This window comes from Oryx dammah, unplaced genomic scaffold, assembly GCF_014754425.2.
Source record: "Oryx dammah isolate SB20612 unplaced genomic scaffold, SCBI_Odam_1.1 HiC_scaffold_21, whole genome shotgun sequence".
NCBI lineage: Eukaryota > Metazoa > Chordata > Mammalia > Artiodactyla > Bovidae > Oryx > Oryx dammah.
The window spans coordinates 50,316,005-50,343,469 of NW_024070205.1; the positions used below are offsets into that span (position 1 = coordinate 50,316,005).

General features: G+C 36.4%; 1 protein-coding gene across 14 annotated transcripts in view; it reads left to right on the forward strand.

Annotated features, from left to right (window-relative positions):
- Positions 1–27,465, forward strand: part of CDC42BPA (CDC42 binding protein kinase alpha) — a 299,246-nt gene that overhangs the window by 100,428 nt on the left and 171,353 nt on the right. For all 14 annotated transcript variants that reach the window (XM_040263625.1, XM_040263632.1, XM_040263627.1 and 11 more), the window contains exons 4-5: positions 5,279–5,374; positions 21,344–21,492. In XM_040263625.1, coding sequence (XP_040119559.1) covers positions 5,279–5,374; positions 21,344–21,492 — 245 coding nt within the window. The remainder of the gene's footprint in view (positions 1–5,278; positions 5,375–21,343; positions 21,493–27,465) is intronic.

Below are 27,465 nucleotides of genomic sequence, written 5' to 3' on the forward strand. Positions count from 1 at the left end.
GAGTTGGACATGACTGAGAGACTTTCACTTACAGTTACAAAGATTAATATATCTATAGGTTCATCATTTACGAACTTTGTTAGTATGTCAACAATGTCTTAAGTTTTCTTCCCCCAATCAATTCTGTAAATTCTGCAGTAGTAATAGTAGTAATGAATTCAGTTCATTAGACTGGGATTGCCTCTCCTTCCCGACCTGTTACCTGTAATAAAAAAAGAAAATGCAAGCACTGTTCTTTCTGTTGTGAGTTACCTTGGCAAAGACCATTCTCAGTGAACATTAAGGTGATTTAGAGCTAGTTCCAAACAGGGCTAAACTTCCACACAGAAGCACACTTTTTTTTTTTCCCTGGCAGTGGACAAAAATTTTGAATATATTCGTAGAATTGTCCTTGTTGATATTTTTGAGTAAAATAGATGGTGAATTTATGAAGATTTACTGAATTGAAAATATAAACACGTGGGATATGAATATTTATCATGGGGTTTTTGTGGTTTGTTAGTGCTGGGCCCTCTTTAGGCCCTTTCAGTTTTGAAATACACGCTGTTCAGTTCTAGGAAATTTTCTCGTATTACTTCTTTGGTAATTTCCTTTCTTCTGTTTCTTTTGCTCTCTCTTTCTGAAACTTTTATTTGGATATACCCTTAGTGGACCGGTTAGCTAATTTCTCATTATTTCTTTACTAGTGAGGTTGTGTTGGCTTTTGCTGTAATACTTCAATTGGGTGTTTTATTTCTTCAACCACCCTTTTAGTATTCAGTAGACTGAGCGACTTCACTTTTCACTTTCATGCATTGGAGAAGGAAATGGCAGCCCACTCCAGTGTTCTTGCCTGGAGAATCCCAGGGATGGGCTGCCGTCTATAGGGTCACACAGAGTCGGACACGACTGAAGCGACTTAGCAGCAGCAACAGCAGCAGCAGCAGCAGCACCTCCCTTTGATCTTTTTTTTTTCATGTTCCTTTTTAGTGAGCCTATGCCTCTGGACTATAAACTTAAAGAATTTCTCAGTTTTTTTCTCCCTCTTTAGGTAAGACAGGATGCTCCAGCTGACTGGTGTTAGGTGTTCTCCCTTCTACCAGTCAAAAGGTCAATTAGGCTCAGATCGTACTCCAGCAGATTCGCATCTGGTTAATTAGTTCCTCCTAAGGGCAGGCCTTGTTAAGAACTGAGTGCTGCGGCAAGTTTCAAAATGGTTTCCTTGCCTCTCTTCATGCTGGAAGATCTAGGAGATTTTTTTCCTTTACTTACTGTTATCGTGTGATTGAGCTCCTTGAGGTGAGACTAAAAAATTGTGCAATTCTCCCTGACTGGCTTCCCTGCAGTTTTGAACTCTCAGAGTTGTCCAGACTCTAGAAATCATTCCCAGTTGAATTTGTCTTAAGCAGCATCATTTCTGGTTTCTGCAGCTCTTTCTGCTCTGGCATCTCTGGTCTGGCAAGCTGCAATATAGTCCCTTTTTCTATATCTTGTTTCATGGTTGCAATGTTTTCTTATCTCTAAAATATATATTTGTGTGTGTATATATAGTTATGTATATACATCCTTCTTGCCTTGTCTCCGTTTCCTCTATTTCATTCTTTTTCTGTTTGGGACTATTATTCACATTGATTGCTATCATGAAATGTTGAAAATTATTTCTAACTGTTGGCTTATGATTTTAATTGAATTTTGCAGTCCTTAAACACTGCACCCCTCCATCTCATTTATTTAGTTGCTTAATCTCACTATTATTTTAGAGTTTTCTCTGTAGAGGCCTTGCATATCTTTTACTGAGTTTACTCTGAGATAGTTGGTGTTTTTAATTTGCTTTTGGAAATGGTATTATTTATTTATATTTTTTTGAAAATGATACTATTTAAAAAGATATTTTCTAATTGTTGCAATTGTATAGGAATATAAATTATGTATGTTGAGCTTTTACATTCTGTTAATTTATCTGTTTTCTTTTGTGATTTCTTTCTATGCATCCATGTTGTCCGCTCTTTGCGTGTCCGACTCCTTGCGACCCCATGAACTGCAGCACGCCAGGCCTTCCTGTCCAATACCAACTCCTGAAGTTTACCCAAACTCATGTCCATTGAGTCGGTGATGCCATCCAACCATCTCATCCTCTGTCGTCCCCTTCTCCTCCTGCCCTCAATCTTTCCCAGCATCAGGGTCTTTTCAAATGAGGCAGCTCTTTGCATCAGGTGGCCAAAGTATTGGAGTTACAGCTTCGCTCTCCTTAGTAATCTTTATATACCTTTTATTTCTTCTTAACTAATTTCACTTGTGAGGAAAACAGTGGAGTGGGAAAACCAGACTTTCATCTTATAAATAAGAGTTTCTTATTCATCCTTAATAGAAAATTTTACTATAGTGAAAGTGAAGTTGCTCAGTCTTGTCCGACTCTTTGCAACCCCGTGGACTGTAGCCTACCGAGCTCTTCTATCCATGGGATTTTCCAGGCAAGCATACTGGAGTGGGTTGCCATTTCCTCCTCCAGAGGATCTTTCTGACCCAGGAATCTAACCTGCATCTCCTGCATGGCAGGTGAATTCTTTACCTGGTGAGTCACTGGGGAAGCCTAAGTGCATGAGAGTGTAGATGAAATAAGATTGAAAAATGACTGTTGAAATTGGTTGAGGGGTACATTGAGAGCAGGGGGTTACTTTATTTTGTATGTGTTTAAAGTTTTATATTATAGTTTACGTTTTATGTTAAAAATTTTTTTTTCACTAAAGTTTAGCATGGATCAGAATCTGCTAAAGTTAATTGTGTTGACAGGTAGTCTTTGGAGTTTTATTTAGAGTAAGCAATAAGTCACATCTCCATATTTTAGCTGGAAATATCTTTAAATTTTCAGCTGTTCCGGTGAGATAAAGTCAGGAGAAGGAGTCTCCTAGACTTGATAAACTTCACTACTTCTTTAAAATGTTAGCAGCAAACCATAACCTCAGATCAGTTAAAGTCTAAGACAGAATTTAGTAGTGAGTAAGTCAAATGATACTATTTTCCCCCTAAAGTGAACAGAAGCATAATTATGGTAGATTTTAATAATTGAATTTATGAGTAAATTGCCCATTCATTTGGTTGAAGTTTTGTTTTTAAGATTTTCCTTGGTGATGCTGTTTAATGAATGGCTTTAGAAATTCTGTTGCATCAGACAGCAAAAGAGACACAGATGTAAAGAACAGACTTTTGGACTCTGTGGGAGAAGGCGAGAGTGGGATGATTTGAGGGACTGGTACTGAAACATGTACATTACCATATGTAAAATAGATGACCAGTGCAAGTTCGATGCATGAAGCAGGGCACTCAAAGCCAGTGCTCTGGGAGAACCCAGAGGGATGGGGTGGGGAGGGCAGTGGAAGGGGGCGTTCAGGATCGGGGGACAACATGTACACCCGTGGCTGATTCATGTTGCTGTATGGCAAAAACCACCACAATATCGTAAAGTAATTAGCCTCCAATTAAAATAAATTAATTTAAAAAAGAAATTCTATTGCTTCAAATAAAATTTATGGAAATACATGAAAAAAATTAGGGCACTTACTTAGGTTAGATAATGTGAGTTGTTTTGTATATCATGACTAGTGAATTTATCTTGTGGGAAATAAATTACTAGGTATCTACTATGTGTAGGACACTGCATGATGATTTTTAAATGTGTATGAAATGTGGTATAGCCATTGAGAAAAACTAGGTAGCCTTCTAGTACAGGTATGGAAGGCTGTTCAGATATGTTGTTACTTGAAAAAATGATTTATAGAGCACTGTGATCTCATTTGTGTAAAGAAAAGTTAGGACAGATGGGATACCACATGAATATAGGGTGTGTGTGTCTATGTGCGTGTGTCTGTATGTGTGTATGTACAAAGAAATTTTCTGAAAAGAAATTCAACTGAGTTATTGGTCTTAATCATTGGACGTAACAAGGGGACAATGAATCTATGAGGGAGAGTTTCGGTTTCTACTTTACCTTTCGGTTCTTTTTGAAACTTTCTGGCATAGTGGTTTTTTAATTAAAACTTTAAAAATATATTGTAGAATTTTATCATACAAAGTTATTTTTTAGTAACATATTTCTAAGATTCTCCAGGCTGTATCTTTATAATAATGGAAGTATATCCTGAGAATAAATTAAAACTTTTATAAATCAGAAAAAGATAATCCTTTAGAGAAAATGGGCAAAGGGAGTTTTTCAAAGAGAAAACTCAGATATCCAATAAGCATAGGTAAAATCATTTATTTGTACCTGTAATTAAGAATATGCTAATTAAAAGAATGATGAGATATTATTTCATACCCATCTTATTGAAACATGCTTAAAAGTCTTATTGAAACATGCTTAAAAGTGCCAAGTAGAATTCAGGATGTTGTAGAAAATGGGTGATTTCATACACTGGGGTAAAGGTAGAAATTGGTACAGCACTTAGGAAAGAAACTAGGTTGTGTCTGATAAAGTTGAAAATGCTTAAGTCTAGCATTTCTGTTACCAAGTGTATACCCTAGAGAAACTCTTGTACATTTGTACAAATATATTTATTGCAATATTGAAATGATGCAAAAATGGGAATAACCTATGTTTTCATAATGGGGGGGTTACATGAGGCAATTCTGCTATGATCATAGAATGGAATACTGTAGCAATTAAAAATTAAATAGCCATTATTGATTAAAAAGTAATCACATTGCAAAGGGATAGATACAGTTACACTATTCACGGAAATTTTCAAAACGCAAAGCATTTCTATTGTTTTTGGACACATACATGTGTAATAAAGCATGTGATGGGAGGAATATATACTAACTTCAGATTATTCATTTTTCTTAGAGGAAGAACTGCTGATACTTCTCTAGAAATAGGAAGGCTACAACTTCTATTTTCTTAAAAGCAGATAGGTTAGGAGTAAACGTGACATTGTTGACATTTGTGTTATCTAAGTGGTAGATTGAACCATGATTGTTAAATAATTCTGTGTACTTTTCTGATTTTTTGAACTATGACAGTAATTTTAAATATAAAATACTTTTAAGTTTACTATTCAGTTGTTCAGCTTTTGAGGGTTCTTTGAAACTTGACTTATTGGAAAGTCATATAATGTTGTTTGAAATAACATTATATGGCTTTATTATTACTATAAGTCATTTAATGTTGGAAAGTCATACCTATAATGCATTCCTTTTTCAGAACAGAAAATATAATAAATATTTGAGTAATTGTTTGCATAATATATTTCCTAGTTTTACATAAAGTATTCTTTATCTAAAAATTTATTTTTTTCCTTTTCAGACAGCATGTTTTCGTGAAGAAAGGGATGTGTTAGTGAATGGAGACAATAAATGGATTACAACTTTACATTATGCTTTCCAGGATGACAATAACTTAGTAAGAATCATTGTTATATGTTTCTATATATTTATTACCTTTTTATTGGCAAAATTTATCATTATTTTCTGTGAAGCATTGTTTAAATGTAAATGTTCTTTAGAAAACCACTGTATTTCAGAGAGTATAAGTTTGATATATCATTTGTTTCCATGGGTAATTTAATACCTTTCAATTGGAATTTTTAGTGTTTTTTAGTAAGTAAGTCAAATCCAAACATTTAAATTCTGTAAAAGGTGGTCAGGATTGTTTCCCCATGATTCTGTCAATGTATTTTATTTCTCTTGTAAATGTAATAGTATTCTATTACTATTTAGAATTTTACATATTTTTCAAAGTTGTCATGTGCTGCTTTAAGTAGAGCCATATTTAAAATGTAGGCTTTGTTTAATTTTATATTAACATCATGGACCACTAGACAAAAGAAGCTGGGGAAGAGCTTGGAGGAAAATCAAACTATTAGAAACACTGCCAAATGAAGATTGGAGAGATGAACAAGTGAATAGGAAAATAAGACAGAATCTACCACGGTTGAACATAAGATTCCTGGGCTATTACTCAGGGGTCTTCATTTTCTGACCCCAATTTTTATTTCAAGATTTATTTTTTTAGCATGCATATGCTTAGTGACTGTTTTGTGCCAGCCACTACACTATGTACTGGGATATAAAAATTAATAAGACATTTTTCATTTGATAAATGTTTATTGAACATGTCCTGTGTGCTTGGCACTGTTCTTTAGATTCTAGCAATTTGGTAGTAAATAAGACAGACAAAGATCTTATTCTTACATTCTTGTGAGGGAAGCCAGATAAGAAATTCACAGTCAATTAAATAATATTTTCACATTGTTTCTTATAAAGAAAAATATAACATTTATTCAAAGATATAAAGTCAATAAGGGCTCTTCTGAGACAAGTGTAAGTTGGCTAAACCAAGAAGGGAGAAGAGGCAGAGAGGGGTTGGTGAACATGGACATCTGAAGCCACCTGTTATGTTCCTCTTGATGGAGGATAAAGAGGCTTTGGTGATGAGAGAGGAGAGATATATGAGTCACACTGTGTAGCACTTTATACATTGTGGTATGTAAATTAGACTTTAACAGCCATGAGTTTCAAAGGCAAAATTTTTTTAAATCATAGAACTCATGTGTGTGATTTTTAAAATAACATTATATCTGAAAGCCAGCTTAGTTGGTAAAGAATCCGCCTGCAATGCAGGAGACCCGGGTTCGATCCCTGGGTTGGGAAGATCCCCTGGAGAAGGGAACAGCTACCCATTCCTGTATTCTGGCCTGCATGACAGCGTGGCTTTGACTTTCACTTTCCTATTTGAAAGCCTAGACAGTGAAGCACATAGAAATGCAGCTGAACTGATTGATATCTTAGCTTTCCTCCTCCTACTTTCTGTCATGCCTTTTCAGGGTTCTTTCTTGGAGCAAAACTGCTGTTTTAGGACTGTAGAAGGGTTTGTGGCAGGAAAGGATGGGGTTGTCAGAGGAATGAGAGGAAGGCTAATAGGGTTATGATAAGGAGGGGAGAGATAGGTAAAATGAGGCTTCCTGAGTGTAGGCCATGCAGAAGAGTTCAAATTTTATTCTAATTTCAAGGAGGATTTTAAGGACAGTGTGATAATCAGTTTTGTATTTTATACAGAACATCTTAGCAGCAATGTGAAGGATGGATTTCAGAGGGCTAGACTAGAGCAGAGAAGGCAATGGCACCCCACTCCAGTACTCTTGCCTGGAAAATCCCATGGACGGAGGAACCTGGTCGGCTGCACTCCATTGGGTCGCTGAGTCAGACACGACTGAGCGACTTCACTTTCACTTTTCACTTTCATGCATTGGAGAAGGAAATGGCAAGCCACTCCAGTGTTCTTGCCTGGAGAATCCCAGGGACGGGGGAGCCTGGTGGGCTGCCGTCTCTGGGGTCGCACAGAGTTGGACATGACTGAAGCGACTTAGCAGCAGCAGACTAGAGAGACGAGTTAGGAGACAATATTCAGGTGACAGATAATGAGAATTTGAATAAAGTTGATGGAGGGGATGGATTTAGGTACTATTTAGGAAATAAAATAATTAGAACTTGTGTTAGAGTGAATGTCAGTGGCGGAGAGAGGAATCAAAATGATTCCCAGTTTTCTGGTGTCTGACTTACAGGGTTCTGTACTCGGTAGTTGATTCCAGAGTTGGGGAATATAGGAAGGAAGAGAAAATTTAGAGTAGATGGGAAAATGGTTAGTTTAATTTGGTATATGTTGGGTTTGAATTATAGTGTGATCTATTTAATGGGTTATAGATATTAGTCTGGTGTTTCTAAGGGTAAATAGCACCATTTATTTTGGAGTTATTATCTTATAGACCAGATTTTGGTAAGCTCTGACCTGTGGTTTAAATCTGGACCACCACCTATTTTCACACAGCCTGCAAGCTAAGAATTATTTTACACTTTTAAACAGTTGAAAGAAAATCAAAAGAGTATTTTGTGACTTGTGAATCTTTTAAAGTTCAGATTTCACTGTCTGTAGTTCTATTGACATAGCCATGCCATTGATTTGCACGCTACCTATGGCTGCTTTTGTGCCTCAGTGGCAAAGTTGACTAGTTGTGATGGAGACTGGCACTGTGACAGAGGGTAACACTATATGTGTTACTCATTGCTTTGCACTGCTGTGCTCAGCAGACTATAAATTGCAGTGACATTCCAAGTGCTGTATATATATGTGTATATACACATATATATATATATCTCGCTATACCATGGCATTTTTTATTTAAATTAATAGCACATATGCCTCATGTCAAAATAAGAAAGGTAGATTTTTCAAATATCATGCTTTTAAGGCACAGAAGATTGTGGATTATTTTGTTAATAAATTACAGCATGGTGTTCATTACACCACTGTGCTTCGCTTGTACTTATAGAATATAGTAAATGTCTACACAGCTAAACTGAGCACTTATCACAACATTTCTAACTCACAGGAAAGCAGCAGTCAGAAAAGTTAGAAAATGTAACCCAATATCTTACCATAGCAGAATCTCTTCACAAAATAAAAAATTAAAGTGAGGCTGCAACTATAGTACCTGAGTGTCTCATTTATTAATCAAGCAAGGAAAGCCATTGACCAGTATTGAGTTAATGAAATCATATACGATTGCAGCAGCCAAAGAAATGTGTCCACAGAAAATAAACTTATCTAAGACTTAAGGAGAACTGTTACTCAAAGAATTGAGGACATTGGAAGGAGCATCAATGGTGGATTATAAAAGCAGAGAGGTATAATCATTTCCTATCATGAGAGGTTTTCTTTGACTCTTGAGTGGAAAGATGTTGCTGATTCTGCTGAGGAATCAGTGTTTGAGTTTGAAGTATCTGAGGAATTAGCCTCTCTGAACATTCTGTGGAATCATTATTGTCATATTATTAGGTTGGCACAAACGTAATTGCAGTTTCTGACAATGAATTTTAAATCATTATAACTAGGCTTGAATATATCTTTATTAATCAAAATAGGATCCATTACAATCAACACATTTTTGCCAACGAGAAATAAGTTTATTCCTGTAGTGTAAAAATCCATGCTTTGGGATTTGATGAACTCTTGGAAAGTATTTTCTACATCCTGCTGGTTGTGGAAGCATTTTCCTTGCAGTAAGTTGTCTAGATACTTGAAGAAGTGGTAGTCGGTTGGCAAGAGGGCAGGTGAATATGGCATATGAGGCAAAACTTCGTATCCTAATTCCTTCAACTTTGGAAGCTTTGATTGTGCAATCGGGCATTATCATGGAGAATTGGGGCCTTTCTGTTGACCAGTGCTAGCCGCAGGCATTGTGGTTTTCGATGTATGTCATCGATTTGCTGAGCCTGCTTCTCAGATGTAATGATTTTGCTGGGATTCGGAAAGGTATAGTAGATCAGACTTGCAACAGACCACCAAACAGTGACCATGTCCTTTTATTTGGTGCAAGTTTGGCTTTGGAGGAACTTCTCGGTCCAGCCATTGAGCTGGTCATCACCAGCTGTCGTATAAAATCCACTTTTTGTCACATATCACAATTCGATCGAGAAATAGTTCACTGTTGAGTAAAACAAAAGATGACACTTCAAAGCAATGATTTTTTTAAATTTTTCGGTCGGCTTGTAAGGCACCCACTTATTGAGCCTTTCACCTTTCCAGTTTGCTACAAATGCCAAATGACTGTAGAATGGCATTGAACATTGAATGCCAGTACTGAATTCTTGGACGACTTCTCGTGTAGTTGTAAGAGGATCAGCTTCTGTAATGGACATTGTAAACTTTCAATGTATGGCCACTGTGTTCCTCATCTTCAAGGCTCTTGTCTCCTTTGCAAAACTTCTTGAACCACCACTGTACATTCTTTAGCAGTTCCTGGACCAAATGCATTGTTGATGTTGTGAGTTGTCTGTGCTGCTTTATTTTGAACTGAAGAAAATTGCTTGAATTTACTTTTTGGTCTAACATCATTTCCCTAGTCTAAAATAAATATAAAGTAAACAGCAAGTAAAAAGTCAGTAGCAGAAAACAAACAAACCATAAAGCAAGAAATGTGCATTAAAATGATACATAACATAACCACATTTATTTAAGAATATATTCCAGTATCAAAGTCAAATTTCAATAATGCAAAAACTGCAGTTACTTTTGCACCAACCTAGTATTTTCAAAAAAGTTGAGAAAATATTGATTTGAATCAACCTGAATTGTAATCTGCTAAAATGTGTTACAATGGAGTGTGGTAAAACAGGAAAAGGCTTATTTGGACAGATTTATAAATTATGTGAAAATCATAGGTGCTTTAAGCCTGTGGATGTTCATTTTTGTGTTAATCAGCAGGCAGCTTGCTGCAAGTATTTGAATCTATCATGTATTGAACCAGTAGTATCAAAGTTATGTTTCATTCAGTTTTTTGGAAACAACTATAATCATTTCTATGGATTTTTTTTTTTTTTTGTCAAATCAAAAGCCAGACATTCCTGCTATGCCATACACCCATTCACTGATTTTGCAGTGGTAACGTTTTATTACAGTATTTTGAACAAAGGGCTGGCTGAAATATTTCTGAATCCAAAACCCCACCTTCAACCATTATTGTAAAGTATTGAATAGGCTTGGAAATTAGCTTTTCCTGTAGGCTTGATATGTTTTCAAAATAAATTTAATATAAGATTACAAGACAAAACAACACTTAGATGAAAAACTATGCTGTGGTGAAGTCATTTTGACAGCTAATGTTTGAATTACAAGAAATGTCAAGTTGCTGTATCTACTTCCCATATTGTCAAAAGTGAAAAGGAGAGAGATCTCCATTTCTGTATAGATTTGCAGCAGGTAGATCTTTTGAGGTCAAACTACAGTTCTAACATCAGTTCTTGGCACCTAATGCAAGTGCAAAGAAAATGTTCATAGTTCAAAATCCATTTAACTGGGCAGTGAAGAACTTCCATCTAACTTTCACTTAGAAGTGGTTAATCTGCAGTAATGATGTGCTTAAGCCCAAGTATCAGGAGAAAAATTTAATAGCATTCTATAAATGCCTTACAGCTGAGGAATATGCTCAATCAACATTATATACTCATGAACTGACACTAGTACCTTTTCTTGTGAATAGATAGTTTCACAGATGGGATGTGTAGAATCTCATTGTAGATCAGCATTTACAGATTTACATTTGCAGTAGATTTTTGATAACTTAGTTCAGCTGGTGAAGAAGCTGCCTGCAATTCAGGAGACCCTGGTACAGTTCCTGGGTCGGGAAGATCCCCTACAGAAGGGAACAGCTACCCACTCCTGTATTCTGGCCTGGAGAATTCCAGGGGGTCGCAAAGAGTTGAACGTGACTGAGCGACTTTCACTTCAACTTTATTTTGATGATAGGGATCACGAACTTTGAGCCCCAGTTAAGCAAACTTTTATATTCCCCTCTGCTTACAAAAGGATTACATTTTCTCATTAGTAGTCTGTATTACCAAAATTGTACTAATTATCATTATATTTTGAATTTTGCTAATGAAATATGTGGAAATTTTTTCTGTTATTATATATGTACCTATATGTTATTTTGATTTTGCCTCTTGCCTGCCAAGCCTAAACCCTATTTACTATGTAGTCCTTTACAAGAAAACTTGGCCAACACCTTTTGCAGATAACAGTGAATACAAGGAGCAAATGAGAATCAATAAATAGTGCTTGTGAAATGAGAAAACAGATGTGCCTAGAGAAGATGGAGATAGGACACCTGAAGGAGAAAACTTGACATGATCCGAGCAAGAAAGAGAATCAAAATACTGCACCATGAAAGCTAAAGCAAGGAGAGTTGGTAGAGGAGACCATTAACAGTGTAGTATTGTTGTTATTGTTCATTCACGTCCAACTCTTTGTGACACCGCGGACTGCAGCGCACCAGGCTTCCCTGTCCTTCACCATCTCCCGGAGCTTGCTCAAACTCACGTCCATTGAGTTGGTGATGCCATCTGACCATCTTATCCTCTGCTGTCCCCTTCTACTCCTTCCTTCAATCTTTGCCAGCATCAGGGTCTTTTCTAATGAGTTGGCCCTTTGCATCAGGTGGCCAAAATATCAGAGCTTCAGCTTCAGCATCAGGCCTTCCAGTGAATATTCGGGATTGATTTCCTTTAGGATTGACTGATTTGATCTCCTTGCAGTCCAAGGTGCTAAATAAAAAAGAGATGACTGGAAATACTGTGCTCACCCAAATCCTGTGTTTCAGCCTCAGTGGAATACCCTCCATTCTTGAACATTCTCTGTACTCTTCTATACTTTTCTTCATTTTTATTTTCCATAATACCTTTCACATTATGTCACTCCTCTTCTTCCTGCCACTAGTCCTGTTGAAGTCTAGCCAGTACTTTAAAACTGTGCTCAAATTCTGTGTCTTAAAGTAATTCAGAATTCACAATTTGAATTAATGTTTCCTATTTCATTTTACCTTTACATTTTTGGTACTGCTATTTTATGATTAACCTGTGTGTGTGTGTGTCTTTGATTTTTTTGGTACAACTTAAAAATTTTTGAATAAATGACATGAACCCTGTTATCTTTAGCTAAAATATAATCAGAGATTAGTGAAACTTAATAGTTGTGGGGTTTATCTGATATCAGGACAGGTCAAGGTGTTCAGGCAGGGTCATTACTTGTCCTTATATTCCGTACATGCTTCCAGAGTATAGTAGTGTTTTTCAAACTTCAAATTGTGACCCATTAGTGAGTTATAAGGAGAAGGCAATGGCACCCCACTCCAGTACTCTTGCCTGGAAAATCCCATGGATGGAGGAGCCTGGTAGGCTGCAGTCCATGGGGTCATGAAAAGTCGGAGACGACTAAGCGACTTCACTTTCACTTTTCACTTTCATGCATTGGAGAAGGAAATGGCAACCCACTCCAGAGTTCTTGCCTGGAGAATCCCAGGGACGGGGGAGCCTGGTAGGCTGCCGTCTATGGGGTCACACAGAGTCGGACATGACTGAAGTGACTTAGCAGTGAGTTATAAAATCAATTTAGTAGGTTGCAACCAGCACTTAAAAATTAAATAGAATATCAAATGAGAGTTCAACTAATAGGAATAAATATTATTTCATAACATTTATTTCTTTTATAATGATTACTGAATATTCATATAAACCATATTTTTTATTGTGAGTTATAGTCAGATTGCCTAAAAGTCATGACATCGAGCTTTGCACATTTTAGTTGCTTAGTTGTTAAATTGAATGGAATATTTGACTTGAATTGACCATACTTACATGAAATTTTAGAGATGAATGTATCATTTCAAATATAATCTGCATAGATAAGCAAATTTAAAAGTAAGTCAAACATCTGCCAAGTATTTGCTTAGCAAAATTATAACAGTTTATCAAAGCTTTGCAAAAATTTTAAGATAAGGACTATAGACCTCTATGACAATATAATCTACTGTGGATAGATATAACACTGTATATTTATGGTTTGCCTAAAATCTGTATTTTGCTATAAATATAGAAATATATAGAATGGAAATAAAGTGTTCAAATACCAAATTTTATATAGCAAAATTTTACCTAATTTTAAAATTTAAAAGCCTGATTTATAGTTCAGAGATTCTCTCTCCTCTGAGTTATTGAGTCTTTGCTTTTTGTATTTGACTTAGGATTAATACTTCTTTTTCAGAGACATTTCTAAGAAATTGTGTGTGTAGCCAGTCATTAATTATATTAGAATTAAAGTTTCACAATAACTGAGGAGAACTGAAATGCTCTAAAACTCAGATCTCCTGTAAAGTGTCAATTTTTCCTTACAGAAACCTTCATGGTACGAGTCAGAAGTCCTAAATTATCTTAGTTATCATCAAAGATTTTCTTTTGAATATTTATAAAATATAAGAAAATAAAATCATTTAAAAATATTGACAAGCCTAACTGTAGATACCTAAAAGGAAATTTTATTATACAGTTATTTTCCAGAATAACTTTTAACCCTAGTAGCCCTAAACCAAACAAGTAATAGAATTTTCAGAGCTATACAGTTCAAGAAAGCAGTGATAAATATTCAGTAATTTGACCTTCATTTGTAATAATTTCAGATTCACTATAGTCAGTTTATAAAATAATAATCATAGCATATGTGCATTTTATTTACTAGGAAGAAGTTGGATAATTTAATAAATGATATTAAGATGTGATTAGAACATTTTTTTCCTTAAGAAAAACTCACTAAAGACAAGCCTACTTGGTTGCATGTATATGGACACATAAACTTACTCACTTAGACATCATTTAGAATATTACAAATCAACAAAATTTTCTTCTTCATATTTTTTATCCACTCTTTCCTATTTAGTTATTTATTTTACTTTATTTTTTTTGGTTTGAGGGAAAAAACAGGAAGATATTTAAAGCACAAGTTTTACTTTTTGAATTAACATTTGTAAACTAATTAGTGGGTGAAAGATATTTATTGAATTGTATTTAGTCATATGAACTTTAAATTCTTACAGGAGTCCAGTTTGTACTGAAGATAGGAATAGTTAGAAAGGTATTTTTGTAAAGAGTGAAAAAACAAAAAGCTGGAAGGGATAAATAAAAGTGGGACTCTAAGGACTATTAATCTCTTCATGTTACAAGATGACTAAAGGAGTTTGGTGTTCTCCCTAAGAAGACTTCTAAAGCATATCTGTTCTGTGAAATGTTTTTTCCTTTGCACTGTTTATTTATTATATGTTTTCACATGGCTTATTGTATGCCTTCATAGCATTCTTTTATTGTATGTTTTCACATACTTTAGCATTCTTTCCTTGGAATGTTGTTCCTTAAAAAGCAAAACTTTTAATTAAGGATTTTTTAGAAATTCAGAATTGGAAATTTTCTGATGTGTATATTCACATCTAAAGACTTGTTTATTTTGGAGGGATACAAGATTTCTGAAGACTTGGCCTGTATCCTTAATTTCTTTTTTTGTTATCCTGGTGCTTCGTACATACTCTTTATGTCATGGATATTGGCAGCTTTTTTACTGAACGCTGAGTCTCTTTAATTTGAGTAAGATGGAAACTGATCAGAGGATCAAGAACCCTGAGTTCTGACTTTCCCACTCTTGACTGTATGTTTGGACAAATAATTTATCTTCATTCTCTTTTATTACATAGCCATAAAATAGGAATAAACAGTCATATCCCTATCTCTAGTATAGGACACTGTATAAATTATAATTACTGTACTTTCGTTCTATAGTTCCTACTTCTGGGGAAAGTGAAAGCCACTGGCTACTCCAGCATGAACTTTAACTTTCTATGCTCTGACCTCAACATCTTCCTTTTATCTCTCCCCTGTATAGAAATTTATCCATATTTGGACCTCTTTTCTCTCAATGTGAATGAGGTATATCTTTATATTTAGGATTATTCTTATTGTCCTTTGCCTTTGACTCCATCACCTTTGACCTTTAGCAGAACTTGACTCCAGTGGTCAACTTCAGTTTGACTAGATTTTTTTCCCTTCTATACAGTGATCTCTGTACAGTGATCTGTATACATTAAAAAGTTAATAGTCTTACCCTCTTAAGGTAACGGATGTTAACTTTGTTATATACTTTCATTTTTTATGCTTTGTAGAATTGCATGTTTGTGTGTGTATGATATTTTCTTCCTTTTTATAAAAATGGAATTACAAAGTACGTATTATACTGCAGCTTGCTGTTGTCACTTAAAATATCTCATCGGCATATATGTTTAATTTTCTCTTGGGCAACAGTATACTATTTCACAGAATGAAATATTCAGTAGATCCAATTACAAGTTTTGATGTTGATCTCTATTCATATTTTCATATTTGCTCCAGTTATCCACAGTGCTGTGCAGTAAGTACTTGCCTGTAAGCCTTACACACTGGAGCTTTTATTTTAATTGACTGTATTTGAAGGCGGGAGGAGAAGGGGACAAGAGAGGATGAGATGGTTGGATGGCATCAATGGACATGAATTTGAGTAAACTCTGGGAGTTGGTGTTGGACAGGGAGGCCTGGTGTGCTGCAGTCCATGGGGTCGCAAAGAGTCAGACACGACTGAACAACTGAAGTGAACTGATGTTCCTAAGAGTGGAAATGCTAGATCGAGGGGTATGCATCTTTTAAAATTCAATAAATACTGTGAAATTACTTTCCCAAATAGTTGTAGTCACTCATCTTTTAAAAAATCAGTGTTTGTTTTTTAACTCACTTTCTCTAAAACAGTAGTGATCTTTTTGCTAGTTGCATTGGTGAAAGATATCTCACTGTTGCTTTGGTTTTGATTATGTATTAATTGGCTAATTGTGTTTCCTTTTAAGTGAGTTACCTGTTAATAGACTCAGCCTAGTTTTGCTGGATTCCTTCCCCTCTCCTTGACAGTTGGTAGGACCTCTCTATGTTAGGATTATCATCTCCTCAACATGTCATCTGAATGTTGCCTCTCAGTCTCTGATTTTCTTAAATTTGTTTAAAGACATTGTTGCCATATTGAGTATTTTAAAGGTGGTCAGTCTGTAAGAAGTAGATACTTGTCCTACTGGATATTTACTGATTAGTCAGTGAGAACAGTATGATACTGATACAGAAATAGACAACTATAGCAGAACAGAGTGTCCAAGAGCAGACCCAAGTGTATTTAGCATCTTAAAATATGATGAAGGGGCATTTCAATTAAATTGGAGGAAAGAATGGAGTATTTAACTACTTGTTTTAGATAATTGACTCTCTGCATATGAGAAAATACTCTTTATACCTTGTACAAAAAAATCAATAAATTTCAGATGAATAAGTGAACCAGATTAAAAATAGGTTATTTTCCTTTTCTCTTCCTACAGCAGTACCCTCTGCTTATCTCTGTCAGAGATTTATATTACATTAAGAATGACCATTTATTTGTATTTTTTCTTCATTAGATTGTAAATACCACGAAGGCAAGAACTGTGTCTTATTAATTATCTCCCCTGCATACATGTAATGTTAGCACCTAGTACATTATTTATATATATTTTTATATATATATATATATATGGAATTAGTGAATGATTGCATTTGTCCCTCTTTTGTTCTGTATTCTATTTTCCACTCCCAAGAAAATTATCTGCAGAATAAAATGTATTATAGAAAGCTGTTCACTTTGGCTGTAAACTTGCAGTAGTGATATAATCAAGAGAGGCCTGGAGCCTGGATTAGGATAGCTGGTAGGGTTAGAAGTAGATGGACTTCACAGATTTAGTAGGAAATAGACTCAACAACGGAGAAGGCAATGGCACCCCACTCCAGTACTCTTGCCTGGAAAATCCCGTGGACGGAGGAGGCTGGTAGGCTGTAGTCCATGGGGTCACGAAGAGTCGGACATGACTGAGCGACTTCACTTTCACTTTTCACTTTCATGCATTGGAGAAGGAAATGGCAACCCACTGCAGTGTTCTTGCCTGGAGAATCCCAGGGACGGGGAAGCCTGGTGGGCTGCCGTCTATAGGGTCGCACAGAGTCAGACACAACTGAAGTGACTTAGCGGCACCAGACTCAACAAAACCCTGATGATTTAGTTGAATATTGTAGTGAACAATAAAGGAGAAAGCATAAAAGAATGACTTAGAGACAGTCACTGGGATATGTTGTAGAAGAAAAGGGGCTTTTTTTCCTATGTGAGATTATTACTTGTCTGCCTTTTTGGATGCGTTGTCTGCATAACACTAAAACCCTACTGCGAGTATAGTTCATTTTTTCTCTTGCAAATCTCCTTTTGTGTTTTCTGCTTCTTGCTTTTCCCAGTTGCTGAATTCTGTCTTAACTGCACCTACTCTACCTCTGAGGACAAGGCAGAGGGGAAATGTGAATAGTCAGAGGCAGAGCACTCTTAGCCGGCAGGATAGGAAAGCAAGGAACACTTAAGTGCTTATGTTTTATTCTATCTCAAGGATGGTTGTGTACTGTAGAAGAGATACGTGATGTACACTGAAAGATGGGAAGGGAAGGAGTTCGTGGAGTTTTGGGTTTGTTAAGGGAAGCACAAAGCATATGAGGATGAACGTAGAAATAAGTGGTGACTCTTGGAGCCTAAGTTTTAAATGGTGATGGTGGGTGGAAAAAATGTTAGGGTGATTATTTTTTAGCTGATATTGATAGATGGTATACTCAGACTTTAGGATTCTGGTATGGCAAGAATAGAGTACACTTTCAAGAGAGGAGAGCTTTTGATGTAAAAGCCTTTGATCTATTTATACTCTGTGTGCTACCAAAAAAAATCCTGATTGGTACCTAGTAAATGTTTATTGGAGAATAAGTTTTGCTTTATGACTTTGTATGTATAAATATTAGATTCTAGTTTTAATAGATTTTTTTTTATTTGAAAAGTTTCTGTATTTGCTACTATACTCAGAGTACTTCTTTGTAAAGTTAGAGCTATGGATTTCTTCTCCATATCCATTGCCAATTTTAGCAACATGTTTAGGTTAACAAAATTTTACTATATTAAATTACTCTGTTCTAACCTTCTTGACAGTCTGTTAAACATTAGACCTTGTAAATACAGCAACTAAACCATAGACCATAATTTGAAATAGATTGTTTTCCTGATTTTCAAGGATTAACAAAATGAAATGTTTCTTTTATTTAACAAAATGAAATGTTTCTTTTATTTAACAAAATTGCCCATGCTTATAATTTTAATGTATAATAATAAGAATGTGAATTTTCTCAAGACTTTTAAATCTTAATGTCAGCTTCGTAATAAACTTGAAATAGTAACTCTCTTCTATAATAAAATCACATTAAAGACATTATAACTGGCATTTAAATATATTCTGTTTACTAACCTTGTTAAATGCTGTACTCTGGAGAAGGTATCATTATTGTAATTATATAGATAAGAAAGTAAAGTGCCAAAAGAATTAATTTTTCAAAAGCCACTTATAACCCACAGTTAGTATTTGAATACAGGTCTTTCTGAGTACAAAACCTTCTTTCCACTATGTTTAGCTTTCACTCACTGTATAACATAACTATGTAACATAACAATATACTCATATATATGTAATACATATCTAGAAAATAACAAAGAAGTAGTCTAGAAAATAGCAAAAAGTTACGACAGACATAGTCTATAATCTAACAACCCAGATTGCATTTTGTTGTCTACTCCTTGTTTTATCTTTTTTGGTATACACACACTGTAAAGGGACACTATTGTTTTTATTTACATTGTTGCACACTACTTCACTTCTGACATTAGATGTGTGGATTTTCTACACATCTAGCAATTCTCCCACACCAGCTGGGTGTCCTCTAATTTAACTCAATTCTGATACTGTCCAGCTGGAGAAGGTATCAAATCTCACAGGTTAAGGGTTCAGTCCTTCAAGATGTCCCCACTATATACTCCCCAAAGCAAAGTCCATGGTGTTACTTGTGCTTCTGACCTCCAGCCTGTAGATGAGATTTCTACCACCCTCTCCTCAAATTCAGTTTCTTTGCTAAAGCAGCTCACAGAACTCAGGAACAGCCCAATGAAACAGATGTGAAGGGTAGGCACGGAGCTTCATGCCCACTCCCAGGATGTACCACTCTCCCAGCACCTCCACTTGTTTGTCAGCCTAGGTGCTCTGTAAAACCCCATGCTGAGTTTTTATGAAGGCCTCACAACTTAAGCATGATTGCTTAGATTGATTAAATAATTGGCCATTGATTTTTTTTTTTTAATTGACGCATAGTTGATTTACAATGCTGTGTTAGTTGCTGGTGTATATCAGTGTGATTCAGGTATATGCATACATACACACACATACATATATATACATATTCTTTTTCATATTCTTTTCCATAATGTTTTATTATAGAATATTGAATATAGTTCTGTGGGCTATGGAGTAGGACCTTATTGTTTATTTTGTATACAATAGTTTGTATGTGCTATTCCCAAACTCCTAATTTATCCCTCTCCCACCTCCTTTCCCCTTTGGTAACCATACCTATGTTTGTTTTCTATGTATGTGAGTGAGTCTGTTTCTGCTTTGAAAATAAGTTCATTTGTGTTACATTTTGGGTTCCACAGATAAGCGATACCATGTGGTGTTTGTCTTTCTCTGTCTGACTGACTTCACTTAATATGATCATCTCTACATCCATCTACGTTACTGCAAATATTATTTCATGCTTTTAAGGGCTGAGTGGTATTCCATCATGTATATATACCACATCTTCTTTGTCCTTTCAGCTGTCAGTGGACATTGAGGTTGCTTCCACGGTTATAATCAGTACTGCTAGGGACATTGAGGGTGTATGTATCTTTTGAATCATCATTTCCCCCAGATATATGCACAGGGGTGGGGTTGCTGGATCATAGGGATGTTGATGATTTCTTCAATTTCCAGTTCCTTTCCCTGGAGCTCACGAGTGAGGCTCTGGGGGTGAGGGTGTGGGGCTGAAAGTTCTGATACTCTACTCTTGGTTGGTTCCCCAGGCAACCAGCCCCCATCCTTAGGTTTCCTAGAGGTTTTCTAAAAGTCACCTTATAAACTCTGGTGTGGCTGAAAGGAACTTGTTGTAAATAACAAAAGACACCTTTATCTTGTCATTTGGGAAATTCCAATTTTTTTTAACTTATGTATTTTAATTGGAGGCTAATTACTTTATAATATTGTAGTGGTTTTTGCCATACATTGAATCAGCCATGGGTTTACACGTGTTCCTCATCCTGAACCCCCCTCCCACCTCCCTCCCCAACCCATCTGTCTGAGTCATCCCAGTGCACCAGCCCTGAGCACCCTGTCTCATTCATCGAGTCTGGACTGACGATCTGTTTCATATATGATAAAATACATGTTTCAATGTTATTCTCTCATATCATCCCACCCTTGCCTTCTCCCACAGAGTCCAAAAGACATGTGTCCTTTTGCTGTCTCGCATATAGGGTTATCATTACCATTTTTCTAAATTTCAATGGTTTTAAGAAATTCTCTGCTCTATTCCCAAAATATATATATTTCTTATTATAAATCACAATATTACAAACCCATCAGAGTTTGTATCTAAAATTAGTTCTCCTCTGTTTATGTATACCTAAGAAAAGTCTTTACTGGTTCAAGATGAAATAAGGAAAATATAGTGATGATGAAGATGAATTTATTCAACATAAATGACTGTCTTATATGAAATGTTGGTAAAACTGTGGTCTGCTGTAGGTTGGCAATAATGTTATTTTTCACTTTTAAAGACAACATCAAAGCAATGATAATCCCATGTTTTTCCCTGTTCGAGTTGTTAGAAGATTTATTTACTACTTTATGAAATTTTTAAGACTTATTGTGAGTGCTGCTGGTCATCTTACATAGCTTCTTGTTAACAGAAAAGTATGTGGTCTGGTGCTGTTTGACCTTGCTGTACATTAAGTACATTGATTTTTCACTCGTTATTTATTGAGTACATTTTATATTTTCATTCCTAGTACCTGGTTATGGATTATTATGTTGGTGGGGATTTGCTTACTCTACTCAGCAAATTTGAAGATAGATTGCCTGAAGACATGGCTCGATTTTACTTGGCTGAGATGGTGATAGCAATTGATTCAGTTCATCAGCTGCATTATGTACACAGGTGAGTAAGATGCAGTGAAGGAGTGGATTATATAAATGTCAGAAGAGATGTTTTGGTAAGAAAGTGATCATTTTGATGGCCATGGGATGATTTCTTCTTTGTAAACTGTTTGACAGGTTTAATGATTTATTTTAAAAATTTCCTACAAATGTGTTATTTTGTATATAGTTTAAGATGAAATGAAAAGAAAAAGGCCATTTACAAAATGACTTTTATATAGGCCTGTTTTTATGCCTGTTTTCAGATGTTAAAAATCTCTATTTAAACATCTCATAATTTATGTGTAATAAAAAATGTTAAAACTTATTGGATGGTTTAAAAGGCAGCCTCACATTTTAAAAAGAAAGAAAGTAGGAAATCCTCCCAGAGTTATTGGTGAATTAATCATTCAGATGAGAAAATCTTTTGAGTTGTGCAAAATGTGGGAGAGCAAAGTCACTAAGGAGAGACAGGTAAAGGGATCCTTGCGTGTTAGAAAGAACAATCATTTACTAAGACAGCAACTTGAAAACTTCAGGATATGCATCAGAGTCACGTGGAGTGCCGTTAAAACTCCAGAGTTTCTGATCTAGTAGGTTGGATGGGGCTGGAGAATTGGCATCTCTAGACTAGCAGCAGTTATCAGTAGCATCACCTGAAAAGGTGTTAGTTAGTTAGTTAGTTTTAGTCACTAAGTTGTGTCCGACTCTTGCAACCCCATAAGTCGGACCTGATTGGCAACTAAACTAACTAACACCTTCTCAGGTGATGCTACTGATACTGCTGCTGGTCTAGTGACCTCACTGTGGATAACTTATGCTAAGATAGTAACGGGTGTTTCTTTTGAGTGGCAAGTGATAAGTGTAATCTCTGTGAAGAACAGGAATGGGGAAGAAAAAAATTTTTTCTGCCTCAGTGTTTATTTTGATGTGGGTATCTTATGTTGTGGATATCTTACGATGATTGATTTAATTAGTAATGAAGTTTTAGGACATCATTAAAATAATATTTTGGTTAAAAATTTTTGTATTTTTCAGATCTCAATTTTACTTTTCCTATTTACATGCTTTTCTCGGTTGATATGATAATCACAAATTTTATTGAAAACTAAAACATGAACACACTTTAAAAATGGTAAAGCACAATGCAGTTTTTAAGATGGTACTGTGGTCTCCAGAGTGAATTATAGTATAAGAACCCAAAGTGTTTTTTTGTTGCTTAAGTAGTAATCCAAGATTTTGGCTGAGGACTGTCATTTAAAAGTAGTTTAAGATATCATTTCATCAAACATTTAAAGAACTCTAGTCTTAGACTTGTGGAGTTTAGAGAAACTTTACTTGGCTCACATCTAAATTTTCAACAAGGAATGATCATTTCTGAAAATAATGCATCCAGATACAGAGATAGTAAGTATAAGGTATTTCTGTTACCCTCCTTTCTGCCAGGTTGTGACAGATATTCTTAACTGATCATAGGACCCTTTCCCACTGACTATATATGCAGTCTTATAATTATTCTCAACACAGCATTCTGGGTATCAACTATGTTTCTGATATTGACATCTGGCTTGAAATCCATTTCAACCCTCAGTGCTGCTTGAGTACCAGGCTGGGTTTAGAAAAGGCAGGAAAACCAGAGTTCACATTGCCAGCATTCAATGGATCATAGAGAAAGCAAGAGAATTCCAGAAAAACATCTACTTCTGTTTCATTGACCACTCTAAAGCCTTTAACTGTGTGGATCACAACAAACAGTGGAAAATTTTTAAAGAGGTGTTAATACACACCACGTTACCTGACTCCTGAGAAACCTATATACAGCTCAAGAAGCAAGAGTTAGAATCAGACCTGGAACAACGGACTAGTTCCACATTGGGAAAGGAGTACGTCAACACTATATATTGTCACCCTTCTTATTTAACTTCTGTACAGAATACATCATGCAAAATCCTAGGCTGGATGAATCACAAGCTGGAATCAAGATTGCCAGGAGAAATACCAATAACCTCAGATATGCAGATGACACCACCCTTATGGAAGAAAACAAAGAAGAACTAAAGAGCCTCTTGATGAGGATGAAAGAGGAGAGTTAAAAAGCTGGCTTTAAACTCAGTGTTCAAAAAACTAAGATCATAGCATCCAGTCCCATCACTTCCTGGCAAATAGAAGGGGAAAAAGTGGAAGGAGTGACATTTTTTTTTTCCTTGGGCTTCAAAATCACCACAGACCGTGACTGCAACCATGAAATTAAAAGACCCTTTCTCCTTGGAAGGAAAACTATGTCTAACCTAGACAGCATATTAAAAACAGAGACATCATTTGCTGACAAAGGCCCATATAGTCAAAAGCTATGGTTTTTCCAGTAGTCATTTACAGATTTGAGAGTTGGATCACAAAGAAGGCCGAGTACTGAAAAATTGATGTTTTTGTACTGTGGTTCTGGAGAAGACTCTTAAGAGTTCCTTGGATAACAAGGAGATCAAACCAATCAATGCTAAAGGAAATCAATGCTGAATATTCATTGGAAGGACTGATGTTGAAGCTCCAGTACTTTGGCCACCTGATGTGAATAGTGGACTCACTGGAAAGACTCTGATGCTGGTAAAGATTGAAGGCAAAAGGAGTAGGGGACTGCAGAGGCTGGGTTGGTTAGATAGCATCACTGACTCCACGGACATGAATTTGAGCAGATTCTGAGAGATAGTGAAGGATGGGGAGCCTGGCATGCTGCAGTCCATTGGGTCACAAAAAGTCAGACATGACTTAGCTACTGAGCAATAACAACTTAGATGAATCCTATTCATTCCATTATTGGACAGTTCCAATGTTATAGAATTTTACTTTATGGTAAGCTGAATTTCTTTTTCTCCTAATCATTGGTCCTAGTTTTTCCTTCAGAGTCAAAGATAATAATATATCTTATAGTCGTCATGCTTTCTGAAGTCATCTCTTCTTTAGGTTAAATATCTAAACGCTTATAGTGTCTCTGTTATCAAAATTTACATATTCTTTTTCCCACTATCTCACACATGTACACATACACACATACTCTCTCTTTCTCTTATCAGCCTATGACCACTTCCATACCTCTTCTCTCTCCCTTCTTGTCTTTTTGCTTGGCAGTAAACATGTTCAGGTATGTCAGTGCTCTTCTTAAAATGTTATTCCCATTTTCTTGATAGACTGTTTTCAGCAAATAGTTTACTGAGGAAATATTTGTTGAGTCCTCTTTTACAAATAGCATTGTACTAAAACTAGTCAATCTAATCACACTAGGACCACAGCCTTGTCTAACTCAATGAAATCAAGCCATGCCTGCGGGGCAACCCAAGACGGGCGGGTCATGGTGGAGAGGCCTGACAGAATGTGGTCCACTGGAGAAGGGAATGGCAAGCCACTTCAGTATTCTTGCCTTGAGAACCCCATGAACAGTAGGAAAAGGCAAAATGATAGGATACCAAAAGAAGAACTCCCCAGGTCATTAGGTGCCCAATATGCTACTGGAGACCAGTAGAGAAATAACTCCAGAAAGAATGAAGGGATGGAGCCAAAGCAAACACAATACCCAGCTGTGGACGTGACTGGTGATAGAAGCAAGATCTGATGCTGTAAAGAGCAATATTGCATAGGAACCTGGAATGTCAGGTCCATGAATCAAGGCAAATTGAAAGTGGTCAAACAAGAGATGGCAAGGGTGAACGTCGACATTCTAGGAATCAGCGAACTAAAATGGACTGGAATGGATGAATTTAACTCAGATGACCACTACATCTACTACTGTGGGCAGGAATCCCTCAGAAGAAATGGAGTAGCTATCATGGTCAACAAAAGAGTCCGAAATGCAGTACTTGGATGCAGTCTCAGAAACGACAGAATGATCTCTGTTCGTCTCCAAGGCAAACCATTCAATATCAAGTGATCCAAGTCTATGCCCCAGCCAGTAATGCTGAAGAAACTGAAGTTGAACGGTTTTATGAAGACCTACAAGATCTTTTAGAACTAACACCTAAAAAAGATGTCCTTTTCATTATAGGGGACTGGAATGCAAAAGTAGGAAGTCAAGAAATACCTTGGAGTAACAGGCAAATTTGGCCTTGGGATGCGGAATGAAGCAGGGAAAGACTAATAGAGTTTTGCCAAGAAAATGCACTGGTCATAGCAAACACCCTCTTCCAACAACACGAGAGAAGACTCTACACATGAACATCACCAGATGGTCAACACCGAAATCAGATTGATTATATTCTTTGCAGCCAAAGATGGAGAAGCTCTATACAGTCAACAAAAACAAGACCAGGCGCTGACTGTGGCTCAGACCATGAACTCCTTATTGCCAAATTCAGACTGAAATTGAAGAAAGTAGGGAAAACCGCTAGACCATTCAGGTATGACCTAAATCAAATCCCTTATCATTATACAGTGGAAGTGAGAAATAGATTTAAGGGTCTAGATCTGATAGATAGAGTGCCTGATGTACTATGGAATGAGGTTTGTGACATTGTACAGGAGACAGGGATCAAGACCATCCCCATGGAAAAGAAATGCAAAAAAGCAAAATGGCTGTCTGGGGAGGCCTTACAAATAGCTGTGAAACGAAGAGAGGCGAAAAGCAAAGGAGAAAAGGAAAGATATAAGCATCTGAATGCAGAGTTCCAAAGAATAGCAAGAAGAGATAAGAAAGCCTTCCTCAGCAATCAGTGTAAAGAAATAGAGGAAAACAAAAACAAACAAAAAAAGAAATAGAGGAAAAGAACAGAATGGGAAAGACTAGAGATCTCTTCAAGAAAATTAGAGCTGCCAAGGGAACATTTCATACAAAGATGGGCTCGATAAAGGACAGAAATGGTGTGGACCTAACAGAAGCAGAAGATATTAAGAGGTGGCAAGAATACACAGAAGAACTGTACAAAAAAGATCTTCACAACCCAGATAATCATGATGATGTGATCACTAATCTAGAGCCAGACATCTTGGAATGTAATGTCAAGTGGGCCTTAGAAAGCATCACTACGATCAAAGCTAGTGGAGGTGATGGAATTCCAGTTGAGCTGTTTCAAATCCTGAAAGATGATGCTGTGAAAGTGCTGCACTCAATATGCCAGCAAATTTGGAAAACTCAGCAGTGGCCACAGGACTGGAAAAGGTCAGTTTTCATTCCAATCCCAAAGAAAGGCAATGCCAAAGAATGCTCAAACTACTGCACAATTGCACTCATCTCACACGCTCGTAAAGTAATGCTCAAAATTCTCCAAGCCAGACTTCAGCAATATGTGAACCGTGAACTCCCTGATGTTCAAGCTGGTTTTAGAAAAGGCAGAGGAACCAGAGATCAAATTGCCAACATACGCTGGATCATGGAAAAAGCAAGAGAGTTCCAGAAAAACATCTATTTCTGCTTTATTGACTATGGCAAAGCCTTTGACTGTGTGGATCACAAAAAACTGTGGAAAATTCTGAAAGAGATGGGAATACCAGACCACCTAACCTGCCTCTTGAGAAATCTGTATGCAGGTCAGGAAGCAACAGTTAGAACTGGACAGCAGACTGGTTCCAAATAGGAAAAGGAGTACGTCAAGGCTGTATATTGTCACCCTGCTTCTTTAACTTCTATGCAGAGTACATCATGAGAAACGCTGGGCTGGAAGAACACAAGCTGGAATCAAGATTGCTGGGAGAAATATCAATAACCTCGGATATGCAGATGACACTACCCTTATGGCAGAAAGTGAAGAGGAGCTAAAAAGCCTCTTGATGAAAGTGAAAGAGGAGAGTGAAAAAGTTGGCTTAAAGCTCAACATTCAGAAAACGAAGATCATGGCATCCGGTCCCATCACTTCATTGGAAATAGATGGGGAAACAGTGGAAACAGTGTCAGACTTTATTTTTGGGGGCTCCAAAATCACTGTAGATGGTGACTGCAGCCATGAAATTAAAAGACGCTTACTCCTTGGAAGAAAAGTTATGACCAACCTAGATAGCATATTGAAAAGCAGAG